This window comes from Trichoderma camerunense, assembly GCF_050948025.1.
Source record: "Trichoderma camerunense strain CBS 138272 chromosome Unknown V8C40scaffold_3, whole genome shotgun sequence".
In the NCBI taxonomy this organism is placed as follows: Eukaryota; Fungi; Ascomycota; class Sordariomycetes; order Hypocreales; family Hypocreaceae; genus Trichoderma; species Trichoderma camerunense.
This window is the reverse complement of record NW_028145367.1, coordinates 310,830-324,875: the sequence shown is the minus strand read 5'-3', so window position 1 is coordinate 324,875 and position 14,046 is coordinate 310,830. Positions and strand designations below refer to the sequence as shown.

Sequence of the window (14,046 nt, the reverse complement as noted above, 5' to 3'; positions counted from 1 at the left end):
ACGCCTACAAGGGGAGTAGCTGCTATATCTATAATTCCCTAATAACTGCTACTGTATCTACATTTCTTTGGTAACTATTACTCTATCTATATTTCTCTAGTAACTGCTACTATATTTATATAATAAAATATATATGCTGACTGATTACTAGTAGGCGTACTGCTATACAAAAGCACTACTCAATGAGTTGATGAGGTGCTTATATTATTGAATGTATGTACATATTTACTTTGCGGTCTCGCTTTTTCTGACCTCCGCTTGCGTGCCAGCAAATCGACAGCCTCGCCGTCAGATAAGACTGGTCTCTTTTTTTGCTTCTTCTGCTATGGATCCTCTCGGGTGATCAGTGTCTCCGTGCAGGGGAGTGAGCGCTCTCGCCATGGTTCCTCTCAGCCGCCTTAGCCTAGCCCCTCGCCTATGTACATGGCCGTATTACTGTGCTTTATGCATATACTCGTAGATGGCCTGCAAATAGAGAGCCACGGCAGCTGCGTCAACTCGGGTGCCCAGGCTCTCAAGTCTCCGTCTCCCCCCCAGCTTTTTAACCCTTTGCAGCCCAGAGTGTGTGTGGGCTGCTGGTGGTAGCCTCGGGCACTACAGCGGTACGTACCTGAGCGTGAGTAGCCGGGTACTTTGTACTGGCACACCATCTCTCGCAGAACCCTGCCCACACCCCCACTTTACCTACTCGGCAAGGAAGAGCCAAAGCCGCCAAGCAGCCAAAGGCCCCACTTGACCAGGGTGGCCCCGCTCCACAACAAGCCACGCCCTCCGTGGCTATAGACCATCCTTTCCCTCCCATTTTCATCATTTTCATGGGTAAGGTAAGTTTGTCGGTTCAGCAGCGCAGGTCCGTCCTCCACAAGACCAGCCTTTTCTCTCCCCATTACCCGTTCTCTTTTTCTCCCCTCCATCACAACTCGCAGCCATAGCAAGCAGCGTCGGGGGTTCGTGGATCTTGACGTGCCTGCACGGTACCAACTATTCAACTATCCTTCTGCATAGAATTTTAGCCTCACCGGCCTTCCGTTTCGCTTGCATTTCTACTTTGCGTATTCTTTTTACTTCTTCATTCTTTCTTTTGTCGGGCCGAGCTGTCACTGGCGCCATAAATTAAGTGTCTGCTTTGCGCGGGTGCTTTTTCAGCGGTGCCTGTATCCAAGCCATTGGACCGCTGCCACAGCCATCGCCCTTCAATCGACACGGCAATCACCAGCTCGGAGATTTTCGCGCCGTCGCGTCGAGACTCATCCGTCCAGGCCCGCGCTATTCAACCTACACCGCCAGCCTTGTCGCGATAATCCGCTGCCGAGTGCGTCGCGATGGCGAACCATCACCCATCACCCACGATGATGCAGATGCAGCATCAGGCACCCCCTCCCGTGGCACCGCCTCAGAATGTCCAGCCAAACCACTTCAACCCTTCGCACCAGATTGCGGCTATGAATGAGGCTGTCTGGTTGCAGATCGGTATGAACCCTCCCCTACTTACCAGCTCACCCAGGCCGGGCTTTGAGACTGACACTCTGAACAGGAAGCTTTTCCGAGCTGTTGCGCGTTCCTGATGAGGCCATGCACGCCTATGAACGAGCTCTGCAGGCCAATCCAAACTCTACCGCCGCAATGAACGCGATTGGCATGCTCCTCAAGGGTCGCGAGGCCTTTGACAAAGCTCTCGAATTCTTCCGAGCCATTGTCCAGCTCGATCAGAACAATGGCGAAGCATGGGGAAATCTCGGTATGCCGCGTCACCGCTACACTGATTCTTTGGATTTAGCTCATCGAATGCTCTACAGGCCACTGCTACTTGATGACTGAAAACTTACAAAAGGCATACGACGCTTACCAGCAGGCGCTCGTCAACCTTCGGGATCCCAAGGTATGTGGATGACGCGCTAGACAGCTTGGCTTTGCTTGGCGATCTGGGTAATAACTGTGACCATGGTAGGACCCAATGTTGTGGTACGGTATTGGTATATTGTACGATCGCTATGGCAGTTACGACTATGCCGAGGAAGCATTTTCTCAGGTCATGACCATCCAACCCGACTTTGAGAAGGCCAACGAAATATACTTCCGACTGGGCATAATCTACAAGCAACAGTCGAAGTTCAACCAGAGTTTGGATGTAAGGCAATGCCCTAAACTAAGCAACCCTCTAGCCATCTTGACTAACAGTCTTTTCAGTGCTTCAAATACATTGTCAATTCTCCTCCTGGGCCTCTTACCCAGGAAGACATCTGGTTCCAGATTGGTCACGTTCATGAGCAACAGAAAGATGTGAGCTTCTCATTTTCACCACGACTGTATGGTATGCTAACCTTGCTTCGCAGTTCGATGGCGCCAAGTCCGCCTACCAGCGCGTCCTGGACCAGTCGCCCAACCACGCCAAGGTTCTACAGCAATTGGGTTGGCTCTACCACCAACAGAGCCCGGCATATGACTCTCAAGAACGTGGCATCCAGTACTTGGAGAAGTCTGTCGCGGCAGACAACCAAGATGCGCAAAGCTGGTATCTCTTAGGCCGTTGCTATATGTCGCAGCAAAAGTACCCCAAGGCCTATGAAGCATACCAACAAGCCGTATACCGGGATGGTAAGAACCCCACGTTCTGGTGTTCTATTGGTGTCCTGTATTATCAGATCAACCAATATCGAGATGCGCTGGACGCGTACTCACGGGCTATTCGTCTCAACCCGTATATTTCTGAGGTCTGGTATGACCTCGGCACTCTCGTAAGTCCCCCTGTTGTCTTCACTATCTACTTCTTACACAACGGATTACTGACTCGGAGCAGTATGAGTCGTGCAACAACCAGATTGCCGATGCACTGGACGCTTATCAACGGGCAGCAGAGTTGGATCCGGGTAACCCACACATCAAGGCTCGCCTTCAGCTTCTTCGCTCCGGCGGTACAAATGGCGGTCCGCCACCTGCTGCTCCTCAGCCTGCCGATATGCATCCTTCGACGTATCAGACAGGTCCTACAGGCCCTCCTCAATGGGGAGGATCCGCGCAGCAACAATCCGCTGGTCCCCCTGCTGCCACTCAGGCAGCTGGGGAGAGCTGGGCTGGCAGGCTGTCCAACGTCAACCCGCCACCTCAACCGCCCAACCCTTATGAGAGCAGAGCCGGCGAGCCTTTCCGTGGTCCAGCGCCGCCTCTCCGGCAGCCTAGCCCTCCTCCGCAAGAGCCGCCTTCGCGCCAGCCATACCCTGAGCTTAACAGACCTGGCCCATCACGTCGTGGCCCGTCACCGCCTCCCCAAGCCCATCAATATGCCCAGCCTCTTCCTCCGCCACCACCTCAGTCTCAACCCCCGGCTCCCGCACCGACTCCTTCGCGACGTGTTGTCAATCCTAACTGGGATGGCTCGACGCCTTCGTCGGCTCCTGCTGCCAATGCCAACCCGCCTCCGAATGCAATGGCTCCGTTCCGGACGGCCAACAGCCCTCGCACTACCGACGGCCGCCCTCCAGTTCACGACAACCGCATGCCATCCCCCAAGTCGGCTTATCCCCAGCACCAAGCTCCCCCGCCACCTCACTATGCCCCCCACCATCCAGAAATGCCACCCCAGAGTGCTCCCGAAAACAACACACAGCCGCCGCCTCCCCCGCCTGCGGCGATCTCTGAGCCCCCTGCTCAACGCATGGAGGACCGGCCTTCGTCTGTAGGACCCAAGAGGCATCGTGAGTGGGAAGAGGAGTCTGTGGCCAAGAAGCCGGCTAATGAGGAGACTCGTGCACGACTGGGCGATCTGGCGCACCGCAGGCCCTCTCCAACCCCTCCCCGCGACCCATACCGCCGCAATTCGTCGGAGGCTCGCCGGACGGAGGAGCAACGTCGTCCTGAAGAGCCCAGGAGGTCCGATGAACCGCGCCACAAGACGGAGACCTATCACCCGTCCGAGGCCGCTCATCACACGCAAAGTCACAGTGTGAGCTCAAACCACCTGCCGCCGATGCAGCCGGGATCAGGCCCCATGACTGGTGTTGTCCACGAAAAACCCCAGCCGCCGGTTGTTCCTAAGGAAGAACCCCGTGCCGAACAGCCGCCCCCAGCTCGCCCAGCTCCTCCACCAGCCTCTGAGCCCGAGCGTGCTGCCAGGAAAATGGACGTCGACGAGGACTATGATGACAGCGGGGAAGACGAGAAGAAGACAGTGGTCCTCACTAATGGTTCTGGGCCTCCGGCAGCATCAACTGACTTGAAGGCCCCGGCGTCTTCTGCAAGCAACGTCAATGTTGCTTCTGGCCCTGTGCCCAAAACCGAATAAGACATTTTAACATGCAGACCAAGAGAGGATGGGATTTTATGAGTCAGGTCTTTTACGTGGCGATTTGTTGCAGTGTCCCTTCCCCCATTTTCTTTTCTTTATTATATATCAGATTTTCAACCCCAGTATTACTACTTAGTTTTTCATATGTTACGGGACGATTTTGACGGACGGCAATGGGGGACGGATCATTGGTTTTGGCTAAAACAAACTGTCGCCAGGGAGCGTTTTCCGTACCATAGGTGTAGTCCTTTTTAAATCCCAATGACTTTTTTGACCAATTCTCTGTGGCCCTTGGGGATGTATCCGTACTGTGTCTTATACCCAGTTTGTTCTCTTTGATGCTTTGTCCCGCAAAATGCTTTTGCTGGAGACCTGGAGTCACGTGAGCCATCGCTCTTGTGTCCGTACCAAAATTTTAGTAGTGGTTGATTGGTTGAAGTGGCTCCTGCGCCATATACGGCTAGCGCTGAAATCTGAACCTCACATCAGGTCTCGCTTAAATTTCGCCCACAAATTATTTCCTGAAAGCCCTTTTCACTTTTCTGCTCCGCGCAGGCTTCGTCAATTTTTCATACTAAACTCATCACCACACAACAGCCCAAAATGAGTGTATGTGAAGATACCGAAAAGAACCTTCAGTTTTCCCACGACGATGCTAACATTATAATAGCACCGCAAGTACGAGGCTCCCCGTCACGGCTCCTTGGCTTATCTGCCTCGGAAGCGCGCTGCCCGCCACCGCGGAAAGGTCAAGTCGTAAGTGTTGGAAGAAGACGAAAAAAAACTTCATATGCCTTCAATCCGAGGATATCACAAGGAGCAATGCTAATCAATTGGAACTGGCAGCTTCCCCAAGGATGACCCCAAGAAGCCCGTCCACCTGACCGCCGCCATGGGCTACAAGGCCGGTATGACCACGATCGTTCGTGACCTCGACCGACCCGGCGCGAAGGCGAACAAGAAGGAAGTTGTGGAGGCTGTTTCGATCATTGATACCCCCCCTGTACGAACAATGCAGCCCGCTTGGCTATGTGCCTATGGCTAACATCTTATTTTAGATGATCGTTGTTGGTCTTGTGGGATACATCGAGACTCCCCGTGGTCTGCGATCCCTCACCACCGTGTGGGCCGAGCACTTGTCCGACGAAGTCAAGCGCCGATTCTACAAAAACTGGTACAAGAGCAAGAAGAAGGCTTTCACCAAGTACGCCAAGAAGCACTCCGACAACAGCGGTGCCTCCATCAACCGCGAGCTCGAGCGCATCAAGAAGTACTGCACCGTCGTCCGTATCCTGGCTCACACCCAGATCCGCAAGACCCCCCTCAAGCAGAAGAAGGCCCACCTTATGGAGATCCAGGTCAACGGTGGCTCCGTTGCCGAGAAGGTCGACTTCGGCAAGGACCTCTTCGAGAAGCCCGTCTCCGTCGACACCATCTTCGAGCAGGATGAGGTCATTGACGTTATCGCCGTCACCAAGGGTCACGGATTCAGCGGTGTCACCGCCCGTTGGGGCACCAAGAAGCTTCCTCGTAAGACTCACAAGGGTCTCCGAAAGGTTGCTTGTATCGGTGCTTGGCATCCTTCCCACGTCCAGTGGACTGTTGCCCGTGCCGGTCAGGAGGGTTACCACCACCGTACCTCTGTCAACCACAAGGTTTACAGAATCGGCAAGGGTGATGCTGACGACAACGCCTCCACTGACATTGATGTCACCAAGAAGAAGATCACTCCGTATGTTTACTCTCCTGTTCTGCGCCGCTCATCAGCGTACATAATTGCTAACGTCGTCTTTGCAGTCTCGGTGGCTTCGTCCGCTATGGTGAGATCAACAACGACTTCGTCATGGTCAAGGGCTCTATCCCTGGTACCAAGAAGCGTGTTGTGACCCTCCGCAAGTCCATGTGGACTCACACCTCAAGAAAGGCTCTGGAGAAGATCAGCCTCAAGTGGATCGACACCTCATCCGAGTTCGGTCACGGTGCTTTCCAGACCCCTGCGGAGAAGAAGCAGTACCAGGGTACCCTCAAGAAGGATCTGGCTTCCGCATAAAAAGCTTATTTTCTTTTTGCGCGTCGGGTCATTGCATTGGTGTCGGAATTTGGTTTGCCTTGCTTTTTGGGCTGGGTTTTGGGGCTTCATAATGGGAGGAGCACGAAAAAAGATGAATTTCAGCTAGAGATCTGAAAAATTCGAAATGAGATTTCCTGTTATGATCATGGAAATCCCGCGCATGTGCATGCCAAGTAGCGACGCCAATAGAGAAGAACTGACCATTTATACGCAAGTCTTGATGTGAATCTACCGTAGCACTATAAAGGATTTTATTGCACGACTGTAATTGTAAACAACTATAGAACCAAAAAAAAGCACGGCTGCCATGGAAACTTTCATTCTAGATAGTTCTGATATCCGCATTTTTGAGTGATGGATTTTGCAGCATTTTTAACGTTTTTAGTGCTCACGGACCTGATTTATAGCGCCTCAAACTCCAACGGATTCGTCGTTGACGTCACCCCACCTCAAAAGCTGACCAGACCTCCAGAGCTTTAATAGTACGAAAGCACCTTCATTACCTGCTTGAATCTTCCTCACACACTCTCCCTCATGCCATTCCGTCAACAAAGCCTCTTTGCTGCGTTTTCTTGCCCATCTAGAAGAGCACTGCATATCAACAACCGCATAGCGCACCGCATCCCGCAAGCTACTATCCATCTTCAGCGCAAAAGTCAATACAACAGCAGCATCTCTGCGCCGAGCTTCACCCAACGCCGAACCCTGTCGAATACTGTGTCTAGAAAAATGGCGAGCGACGAGGATTACATGGCCTTCCTCAACAAGGCGAACCAGGACGCGGACGAGGGGAGGGCAGCAGCGCAAAGCTCGCGGGGAGGAGGAGCGGGGCAGCAGAGGGCGTTTAAGACTGCGGATGAGGGGAGCGAGCTGCCGAAGAGCATTGCGGAGGTTTGTAAGGATGCGTTTTACGTGAGTGAGGCGGATGAGCCGTTTAAGGGGGTGTCGTTGAAGTGGAAGGGTGAGGGAGGGTTGCCGGATGAAGGTCAGTTTTCTTGTTCTATGCCTGGACACTCTATTTCAAGATTAGGGGTTTTGCTGTTCCCTGAAGTCTGTGGAAGAGAGAAAATTGTGCAGAAGAGCTAATTGAAACTATGTCTGTATAGTTGAATTCGCAAAGCTGATTAACCACTGGGACGCCGAGAACGCGCAAATCGACATTATGGACCCGGTCGATTGGGACTCGCAGGGAGAATACGGCAATGTGATTGATGCTGTGAGAGAGGCGACAAAGGGAAACGATGTGAGAGTTTATAGGGTTGCGAGGGATCTGACAAGGGCGGAGTACTTTGTTATTTCGCGCGATGACGAGGGTGGTAGGATTGTGGGAGTGAAGGCTTTGGGAATTGAGTCGTGAGCGGATTCGATTGTTCTGCTAGGAAGGGATCTATATCTTGTATTTATGCGCTTTTATTTTTTCTATCTATTGAGGTCTTAAATATGGCATTTTCTCGTCATATTGTCCCGAAGTACTTGAATCGAAGAGGGTTTCCTGCTTGGGGAAGTTAGATGATGTCTCAACAACGATGTGATAGTTGATGGGTTTTAATAGCCCCCTAACTATCCTTTACCAACCGATTCGCTTCCATAACCCTTTATCGCTAATCGAACGAGCATCGGCGAACCATTACTCGGGGTAGTATCATGGTCGCCCTATCTGCTAGTAAACCTCTGTCAAGTAGGTGTAGCTATCCCTGTCCTTATTGTTGCGAGTAAACGGTGATTGGCTCAGTTAGATGGTTATAATCGTAGATAAAGCTCCGGCGGCCAAGGTACTTTGACCGAGAAAAGGACACAATCAGGCATTCAGGCTACAAGCAATGCAGGGCAAATACGCGGTATGTCGCCTTCAACTGCCCTTGTGATACGACCAGCTAGCTACCTGTTTTGTGTGCCATTGAACAAGGTGGGCATGCAGGAGGCGAATCATCTCAAGCCTCACCCATTGGCCGCTCGGTGGCGATCTCTTACCTAGTCGGGGAGGTTTACCCCCGGACTATGTTGGATATCGAAAAGCCACGGATGGACGCTGGCCATTAAAGACACGCACAGGGAGCTTTAGTTCCCACGTTGACACAGAACAGACACGCGGACAAGACACGCTTACAGGAGCTGTTTGGAGAATGACGTCTGGCATGGCCGCAATCAGCATCTCGATGCGGTTTTGAAAAAAATCGATACCCATGTCTGCCCCACGCTTCCAATTGTGTGTGCACCATGTAAAGCTCCCATAGCTTCTTGCTCCTGGGATTCATTTTCAATCAAACACAACCATTATTATTTTTTTTAAACGATTTTTTATCTTTTCAATTTTGGAAATACACAATCGGGCACAGTCCACCGACCTTGAAATGACAAAGAGAGCCTGCTCCGATCGCCGGCCGTATGATATCCGGCCAGTGTCGCTTATACGATTTGGTCAGGTCCAGAGCCAAGATGCTCTAGACAATCTCTCTCGGTATGAAGAAGTCAGTCGTCAATTTGCACAAGAGTTCCCGCAGATAGCTTGGGGCCTGGGGCAGCACTCCTGGATACCATGTTTTCTCTCACCGAATACAGGACGACAAGAAAGCAGGACAGCAGCTCCAGCAGATGGCGCAATAGCTGCGGATTCAGTAGCTGGTCCCAATGGTGGGCTGGCTTACGATTCCCAGTTCACAAATACAGCAGGCTACGACATTTCGATGTACATTGACGACAATTGCTTTGACGCCCTACCCTTTGCAATGACCACAGCGACAGCGTCACCAACTGAGCAGTCAAGCAATTCCGACTCTTTTACTCCTCCTGGCTCTGATGCCGATTTCGACCCAACATGCGATCTCACAACAACAGCTTCACAGCCTCTCTGGTACGATGGAATCCAAGAGTCGACATATAACCAGTCTCTGCAGAATTGGAACGCGAAGCAGGCAAAGAAGCAGTGGGATAGGGCAAACCCAACAAATTCCGAATCTCTCGTCGCCCCGTCGGTCGAGCAAAGAGGGTCTGGTGGATTTAAGAACGAAGCTCTAGCTGAAACCTCCCAGGTAGAAAAAGATAGGATGAATCAGATTATGATTAATTTGAATCAACTTGGGAGTCGACTAAGCGAGGATGCGAGGCGGCAGCTGGATGTTATAAGTGATGAATTGTGTTGTGAAGCCTGAGCGCTTTACTGTGTCTTGATTTCTCTTGTTTCTCTTTGTGTTTTTGTCTTTTGTTTGCTATTGCATAGCTGGGGCTGGGTACATACACGGATATACCAGGCGGGATCAAAATGATTATCGACTATACTGAATACCAAATGCGGAGATTTTATCTATCAGAGTGAAGGAAATCGCGCAGCTGACAGAGGAGAAGGATTGATATCATACCCTTATTAGAATGAGCGTGGTAAGGTCGGGGGCCATTTGCAAGTTAAACGACTTCCTATTGTAGGCATCGGTAGACTCTATCGCCACGTAGTAGATACAGGAACCTTTCTAATCGTAAATACGTTCTTCTATCTTTCTATCACGGGCATATTGCTTCTTCTATCAGCACTAGGTACTACTAGGTGAGTAGGTAGGCATCGTCTTTTATCTGCCATCTTGATTTTGCATGCACCATCGCGACCTGGGCCCTGGAGAAACGTCACAAGCGCACATCTGGATTTTAGTACGCAGACGAGGGCACTAACAGGTGCTAAAGCCGGCAAAAGGATGGACGCTGTAACCTCAGATAGATTAGCAGCGGCGGTAGCTAATTTGGGGCCGCACAAAGAAATCAGCTAATCGTCCATGAAAAAAAAAGGGAGCAAAGACTCCGATGGGAAGAGTGGGCACATGGTTCAGAAGCTCCAGAGCTATGGCTGCTCAGGTAGGCATAGCAGCAATCAAGGTTCACCACTTTTTGCATCTGGCGTTGGAGGCTAGCCGTCCCGTCCAGTTAGTTGGGCAGCTTTGGCAGCTTTTTCGGAGGGGGAGCTGTTTGGGGTAGTTTTGAGTTTTGCTGGCACATATGTTAGTTCCCCGTTCCAATATGGATGAAATCAGATTTGATGCTTTTTGTGTTTCAAGTTTTGCTGATACTGTACGGACTGTACGATAAGGTTAAAGCTGTCAGTCAACAAGGTACTTATAGTAGTACAGGTGGCAGTACAGGCAGTGAGTGGCAACTGCATTATCGGAGGTTAGTACGGAGCACCAGACTCTTTTTTTGGTACTCGGGATATGTAGCTTTTCGAGGGGCTGCAGCGCTGCGGCAACTGCAGATTCTGCTACAAGTGGCAAGGTGCTGAAAACATGCCGGGGTACCCTCCAATATATACCTTGCATAGTGCCTCTGAGAGTCGTTGGTGATCGGCGCCCCCATGGTTTTTTCCAATCCCGAGCGACAGCGATCCGTGCACCTTGTGGCGGCTGTGGAACGGTGATGGCAGCAATTCCGGACCGGGCTCAGGTGAAGGCTGCCAAGCTGGTGTCCGAGTCGGCCAGAGAGCGAGAGACGTTTGAGTGAGTTGGGGATTCTTTTTTGTTTTTGCTTTTTTCTTTTTCTATCTGTTTTCTTGCTATCGTCAGATCGGGCCTTGCCATCGTCCCAGGTCAGGTCAGGCTCTTCTTTGTGCTAATCCGTGGCATCATCATCATGTAGATACTCTTCCTCTCTCCTCAGCGCCGTCAGGCTCAACGAAACCGGCCAGCCGACGCCTTCGTCTGAGCTCGCTACCGCCGACGACGTTATTCTCACCGGCCTCGCCCAGCTGGGAGCTTTGCAGACGGGCTCCGACAGGTCCCTCATCTCGCTGTTCGACGCCCACCGCCAGTGCATCGTCGCCGAAGCAACACCCACCCAGCGCCTATATCCATCTCTCAAGAGTGACGACTGTGACCGCCCTCTCTGGCTATGTGGCACCGCTATCCCTCGTAGCCATGGAATCTGCGAGCTGAGTCTCCTCGGCGACAAGGCTCTCGATGCGGCCGATGGAGAGACCCCCAACCAGCTACCTCTAACCATTTCCCATGACCTTGTTGGCGACCCTCGGTTCTCGGAGAAGCCGTACTGCCAGCCAGGCACTTTGGCTCGGTTCTATGCGGCTGTACCTATCCGAACTCGACGTGGAATCAACATCGGCGTCTACTGCGTCATCAACGAGACACCAAACAAGGCCTGGACTGATGCCCACTCGCAGCATCTACGAGACATATCCTGGGCCATCATGGACCATCTCGAGGCACAGAGACTCAAAGTTGTGCATAAGCGGGATCTGCGAATGAACAGAGGCTTGGGGTCGTTTATCGAGGGCAAAGCTACCATATATGGAGGGCAGAAGTCTTCGAATGATGTTGTCTTGGAGACAGTGCCCAACAGCCCCAGCCACAGGCAACGATTTTTCCAACAGCAACAGCAGGACATACCAGAGGATGATCTCGTGACCGACTTGTCACCGAAAACGACATTGACAGATCCAATCGACGCCTCAAGGCCAGGAAACGAAGCAAATCTAAGCCCAAACGACGCCATCTCTGGCCATGAACGTCGTACATTCTCTGCTGGCAGCTCAGGATCCACGAGGCCCGAATTCAAATCCATGGCTAATCTGACAGAAGACGAAAGCTCAATGGTCATTCTGTCAAAAGCTGCAAACATTGTCAGAGAGTCCATCGAGGTGGAGGGCTGCCTTTTCTTCGAAGCCCCGATCCAGTCATATCTGTCCCCGGCGGCGCAGAACAGCACCGCAACTGACGATGGAAGCCAGTCGTCTGCCACGAGCAGTAGCGATGAGGATCTAGAAGCGAGGCGTCCAAGTAAGACTGCGTCGCAGTGTAGGCTCCTTGGCTTTTCTACGTCTACGGCATCGAGCATTAATGGGGCTATTCCAAGTCGGCCCTGCATTCCGCTAAGAGAGAACTTTCTGTCCAAGCTTCTTCGTCGTTATCCCAGGGGCCAGATTTTTAACTTTGGCGCTGACGGAGAGTTACAATCGGACTCATCAGAAGACGAGCAGCCATGGCAGTCATCAGAGGCATACCCGAACGTCTCTCCGTTACCCTTTAGTTATTCTGAAATAAATCTAGCAGCGCCGCGAGTGAAAAGCTCGGCGAGGCAGCTTGAGGGAAAGGCTCTCCTCAAGGCTTTCCCTGGTTCTCGGAGCATAGGATTTGTTCCTATCTGGGACCCCAGGAAAGATCGGTGGCATGCCGGCGGATTCATCTGCACCAAGGACGTAGCTCGAAGTTTTTCACTTGAACAGGAATTAAGTTATCTGAGAGCTCTAGGGATGCTTGCCATGTCTGAAATTCTGCGGTTCAAGGATTTGCGGGCTGATAAAGCAAAGACGGATGCTCTTGGATCGCTCTCACATGAGCTTCGATCCCCGCTGCATGGAATTCTGCTCAACGCCGAACTGCTAATTGATACCAAGCTCGACATCTTTCAGGGCAACGTTGCCCACACTATTGAAACTTGTTCCCGCACACTTCTTGACACAGTGGACCACCTCCTTGAATATTCCAGAATAAATCATCTGTCCGGACGAGATGACAGGGCGCTCAGCTTAACGGCAAATGGCCTCGATTTGGGGCAATTTGGCAAGAAATCCTTGCTGCGCGACTCGCAAATCGACCACATTGTCGAAGAAGTTATTGAGAGTGTCTTTGCTGGCTTCAACTTCTTACACTTGTCTGTCAAACAACTCTCTGACCAACACAGCGGGTCGATTAACAGCGATGTGAATGCGAATCATCACTCAGATTCTCTGCAAGCAATAGATCAGCTCGAACCCTGGATGACCAAGAATGGGGAGCTCAGGTGGAGCTTCGACGATGTCTTAATAATTCTCTCAATGGATGCCAGGTGCAATTGGGCGTATTGTGTTGACGTGGGAGCCATCCGTCGCATAGTCATGAACATATTTGGCAACGCTTTGAAGCATACCAAGCGTGGCACGATTACAGTTTCACTTACGCAGGAAATGGTTCGTCTGAGGGGCCGCAAGAAAGAGCGTGTTGTTAGATTTACGGTGCAGGATACCGGCAAAGGCATCGGCCCTGATTTCCTCAAGCACGGGCTCTTCCGTCCCTTTTCCCAGGAGGATCCATTATCACCTGGCGCTGGGCTAGGTCTCAGTCTTGTGCAGCAGATAACATCTCATCTGCAAGGTGATGTCTCGATTCGGAGCGAGCTTGGCGTTGGGACGACAGCCTGTGTCACACTCCCATTGGAGCAGCTACCGCGTCCTGTGGAAGTGGCCCCTACAATCTCCGATGAAGAAGACAAGGCGTTCAAAGAACAAGTCGCTGACCTCAAAGGCCTGCGTGTGCGGGTTATAATGGCGAATTCTGACTGGCAAACGGCTATAGTCAACACCTGCCGCGAATGGCTACATATGGAAATCATCCCCAACACCCGGGACACAAGCGTCACGCCGGACCTTGTGCTGTGGTCTCATATGGACATGGCGAGACTGAGCGAAGATTTTGAATCATTTGACAAAACGCCCAATGTTGTCGTGTGCTCAAACGCTCTACAAGCCTATCGCCAGTCACACATGTTCAAGAAGGCTGCATCTCCTGCCATTTTTGAGTTTATTTCTCAGCCGTAAGTCTCTCCATCTTTGGTGCTACTTTCTTGTTCCTCGTTGACTCATGCGCTGCAATCTTTAGGACCGGCCCTCGTAAACTTGCCAGAACACTGCATTCGGCATACATGCGCTGGATGAGCAGCTTCAATT

General features: G+C 51.7%; 5 protein-coding genes across 5 annotated transcripts; all 5 read left to right on the top strand.

The window, feature by feature from the left end:
* Positions 1 to 897: 897 nt before the first annotated feature.
* On the top strand, positions 898 to 4,560 carry V8C40DRAFT_234855 (tetratricopeptide repeat protein). The gene is made up of 7 exons (XM_083213727.1): positions 898 to 1,470; positions 1,535 to 1,738; positions 1,797 to 1,879; positions 1,949 to 2,128; positions 2,188 to 2,280; positions 2,334 to 2,735; positions 2,798 to 4,560. The coding sequence occupies exons 1-7, from the start codon at positions 1,323 to 1,325 to the stop codon at positions 4,277 to 4,279; spliced, it is 2,592 nt and encodes an 863-aa protein (XP_083076752.1). The 5' UTR covers positions 898 to 1,322; the 3' UTR covers positions 4,280 to 4,560.
* A 259-nt stretch (positions 4,561 to 4,819) lies between these two features.
* On the top strand, positions 4,820 to 6,621 carry V8C40DRAFT_234854 (60S ribosomal protein uL3). The gene is made up of 5 exons (XM_083213726.1): positions 4,820 to 4,891; positions 4,953 to 5,038; positions 5,129 to 5,285; positions 5,341 to 6,014; positions 6,080 to 6,621. Exons 1-5 carry the CDS (start codon positions 4,886 to 4,888, stop codon positions 6,330 to 6,332), a joined length of 1,176 nt encoding a protein of 391 aa, XP_083076751.1. The 5' UTR covers positions 4,820 to 4,885; the 3' UTR covers positions 6,333 to 6,621.
* A 96-nt stretch (positions 6,622 to 6,717) lies between these two features.
* V8C40DRAFT_234850 (uncharacterized protein) lies at positions 6,718 to 7,853 on the top strand. Its single transcript, XM_083213725.1, has 2 exons — positions 6,718 to 7,338; positions 7,460 to 7,853. The coding sequence occupies exons 1-2, from the start codon at positions 6,888 to 6,890 to the stop codon at positions 7,708 to 7,710; spliced, it is 702 nt and encodes a 233-aa protein (XP_083076750.1). The 5' UTR covers positions 6,718 to 6,887; the 3' UTR covers positions 7,711 to 7,853.
* A 551-nt stretch (positions 7,854 to 8,404) lies between these two features.
* On the top strand, positions 8,405 to 9,609 carry V8C40DRAFT_234848 (uncharacterized protein). Its single transcript, XM_083213724.1, has one exon. It carries the CDS (start codon positions 8,705 to 8,707, stop codon positions 9,500 to 9,502), a length of 798 nt encoding a protein of 265 aa, XP_083076749.1. The 5' UTR covers positions 8,405 to 8,704; the 3' UTR covers positions 9,503 to 9,609.
* A 1,000-nt stretch (positions 9,610 to 10,609) lies between these two features.
* On the top strand, positions 10,610 to 14,001 carry V8C40DRAFT_234847 (GAF domain-containing sensor histidine kinase). The gene is made up of 2 exons (XM_083213723.1): positions 10,610 to 10,828; positions 10,968 to 14,001. The coding sequence occupies exons 1-2, from the start codon at positions 10,749 to 10,751 to the stop codon at positions 13,915 to 13,917; spliced, it is 3,030 nt and encodes a 1,009-aa protein (XP_083076748.1). The 5' UTR covers positions 10,610 to 10,748; the 3' UTR covers positions 13,918 to 14,001.
* The last annotated feature ends 45 nt before the right edge of the window (positions 14,002 to 14,046 follow it).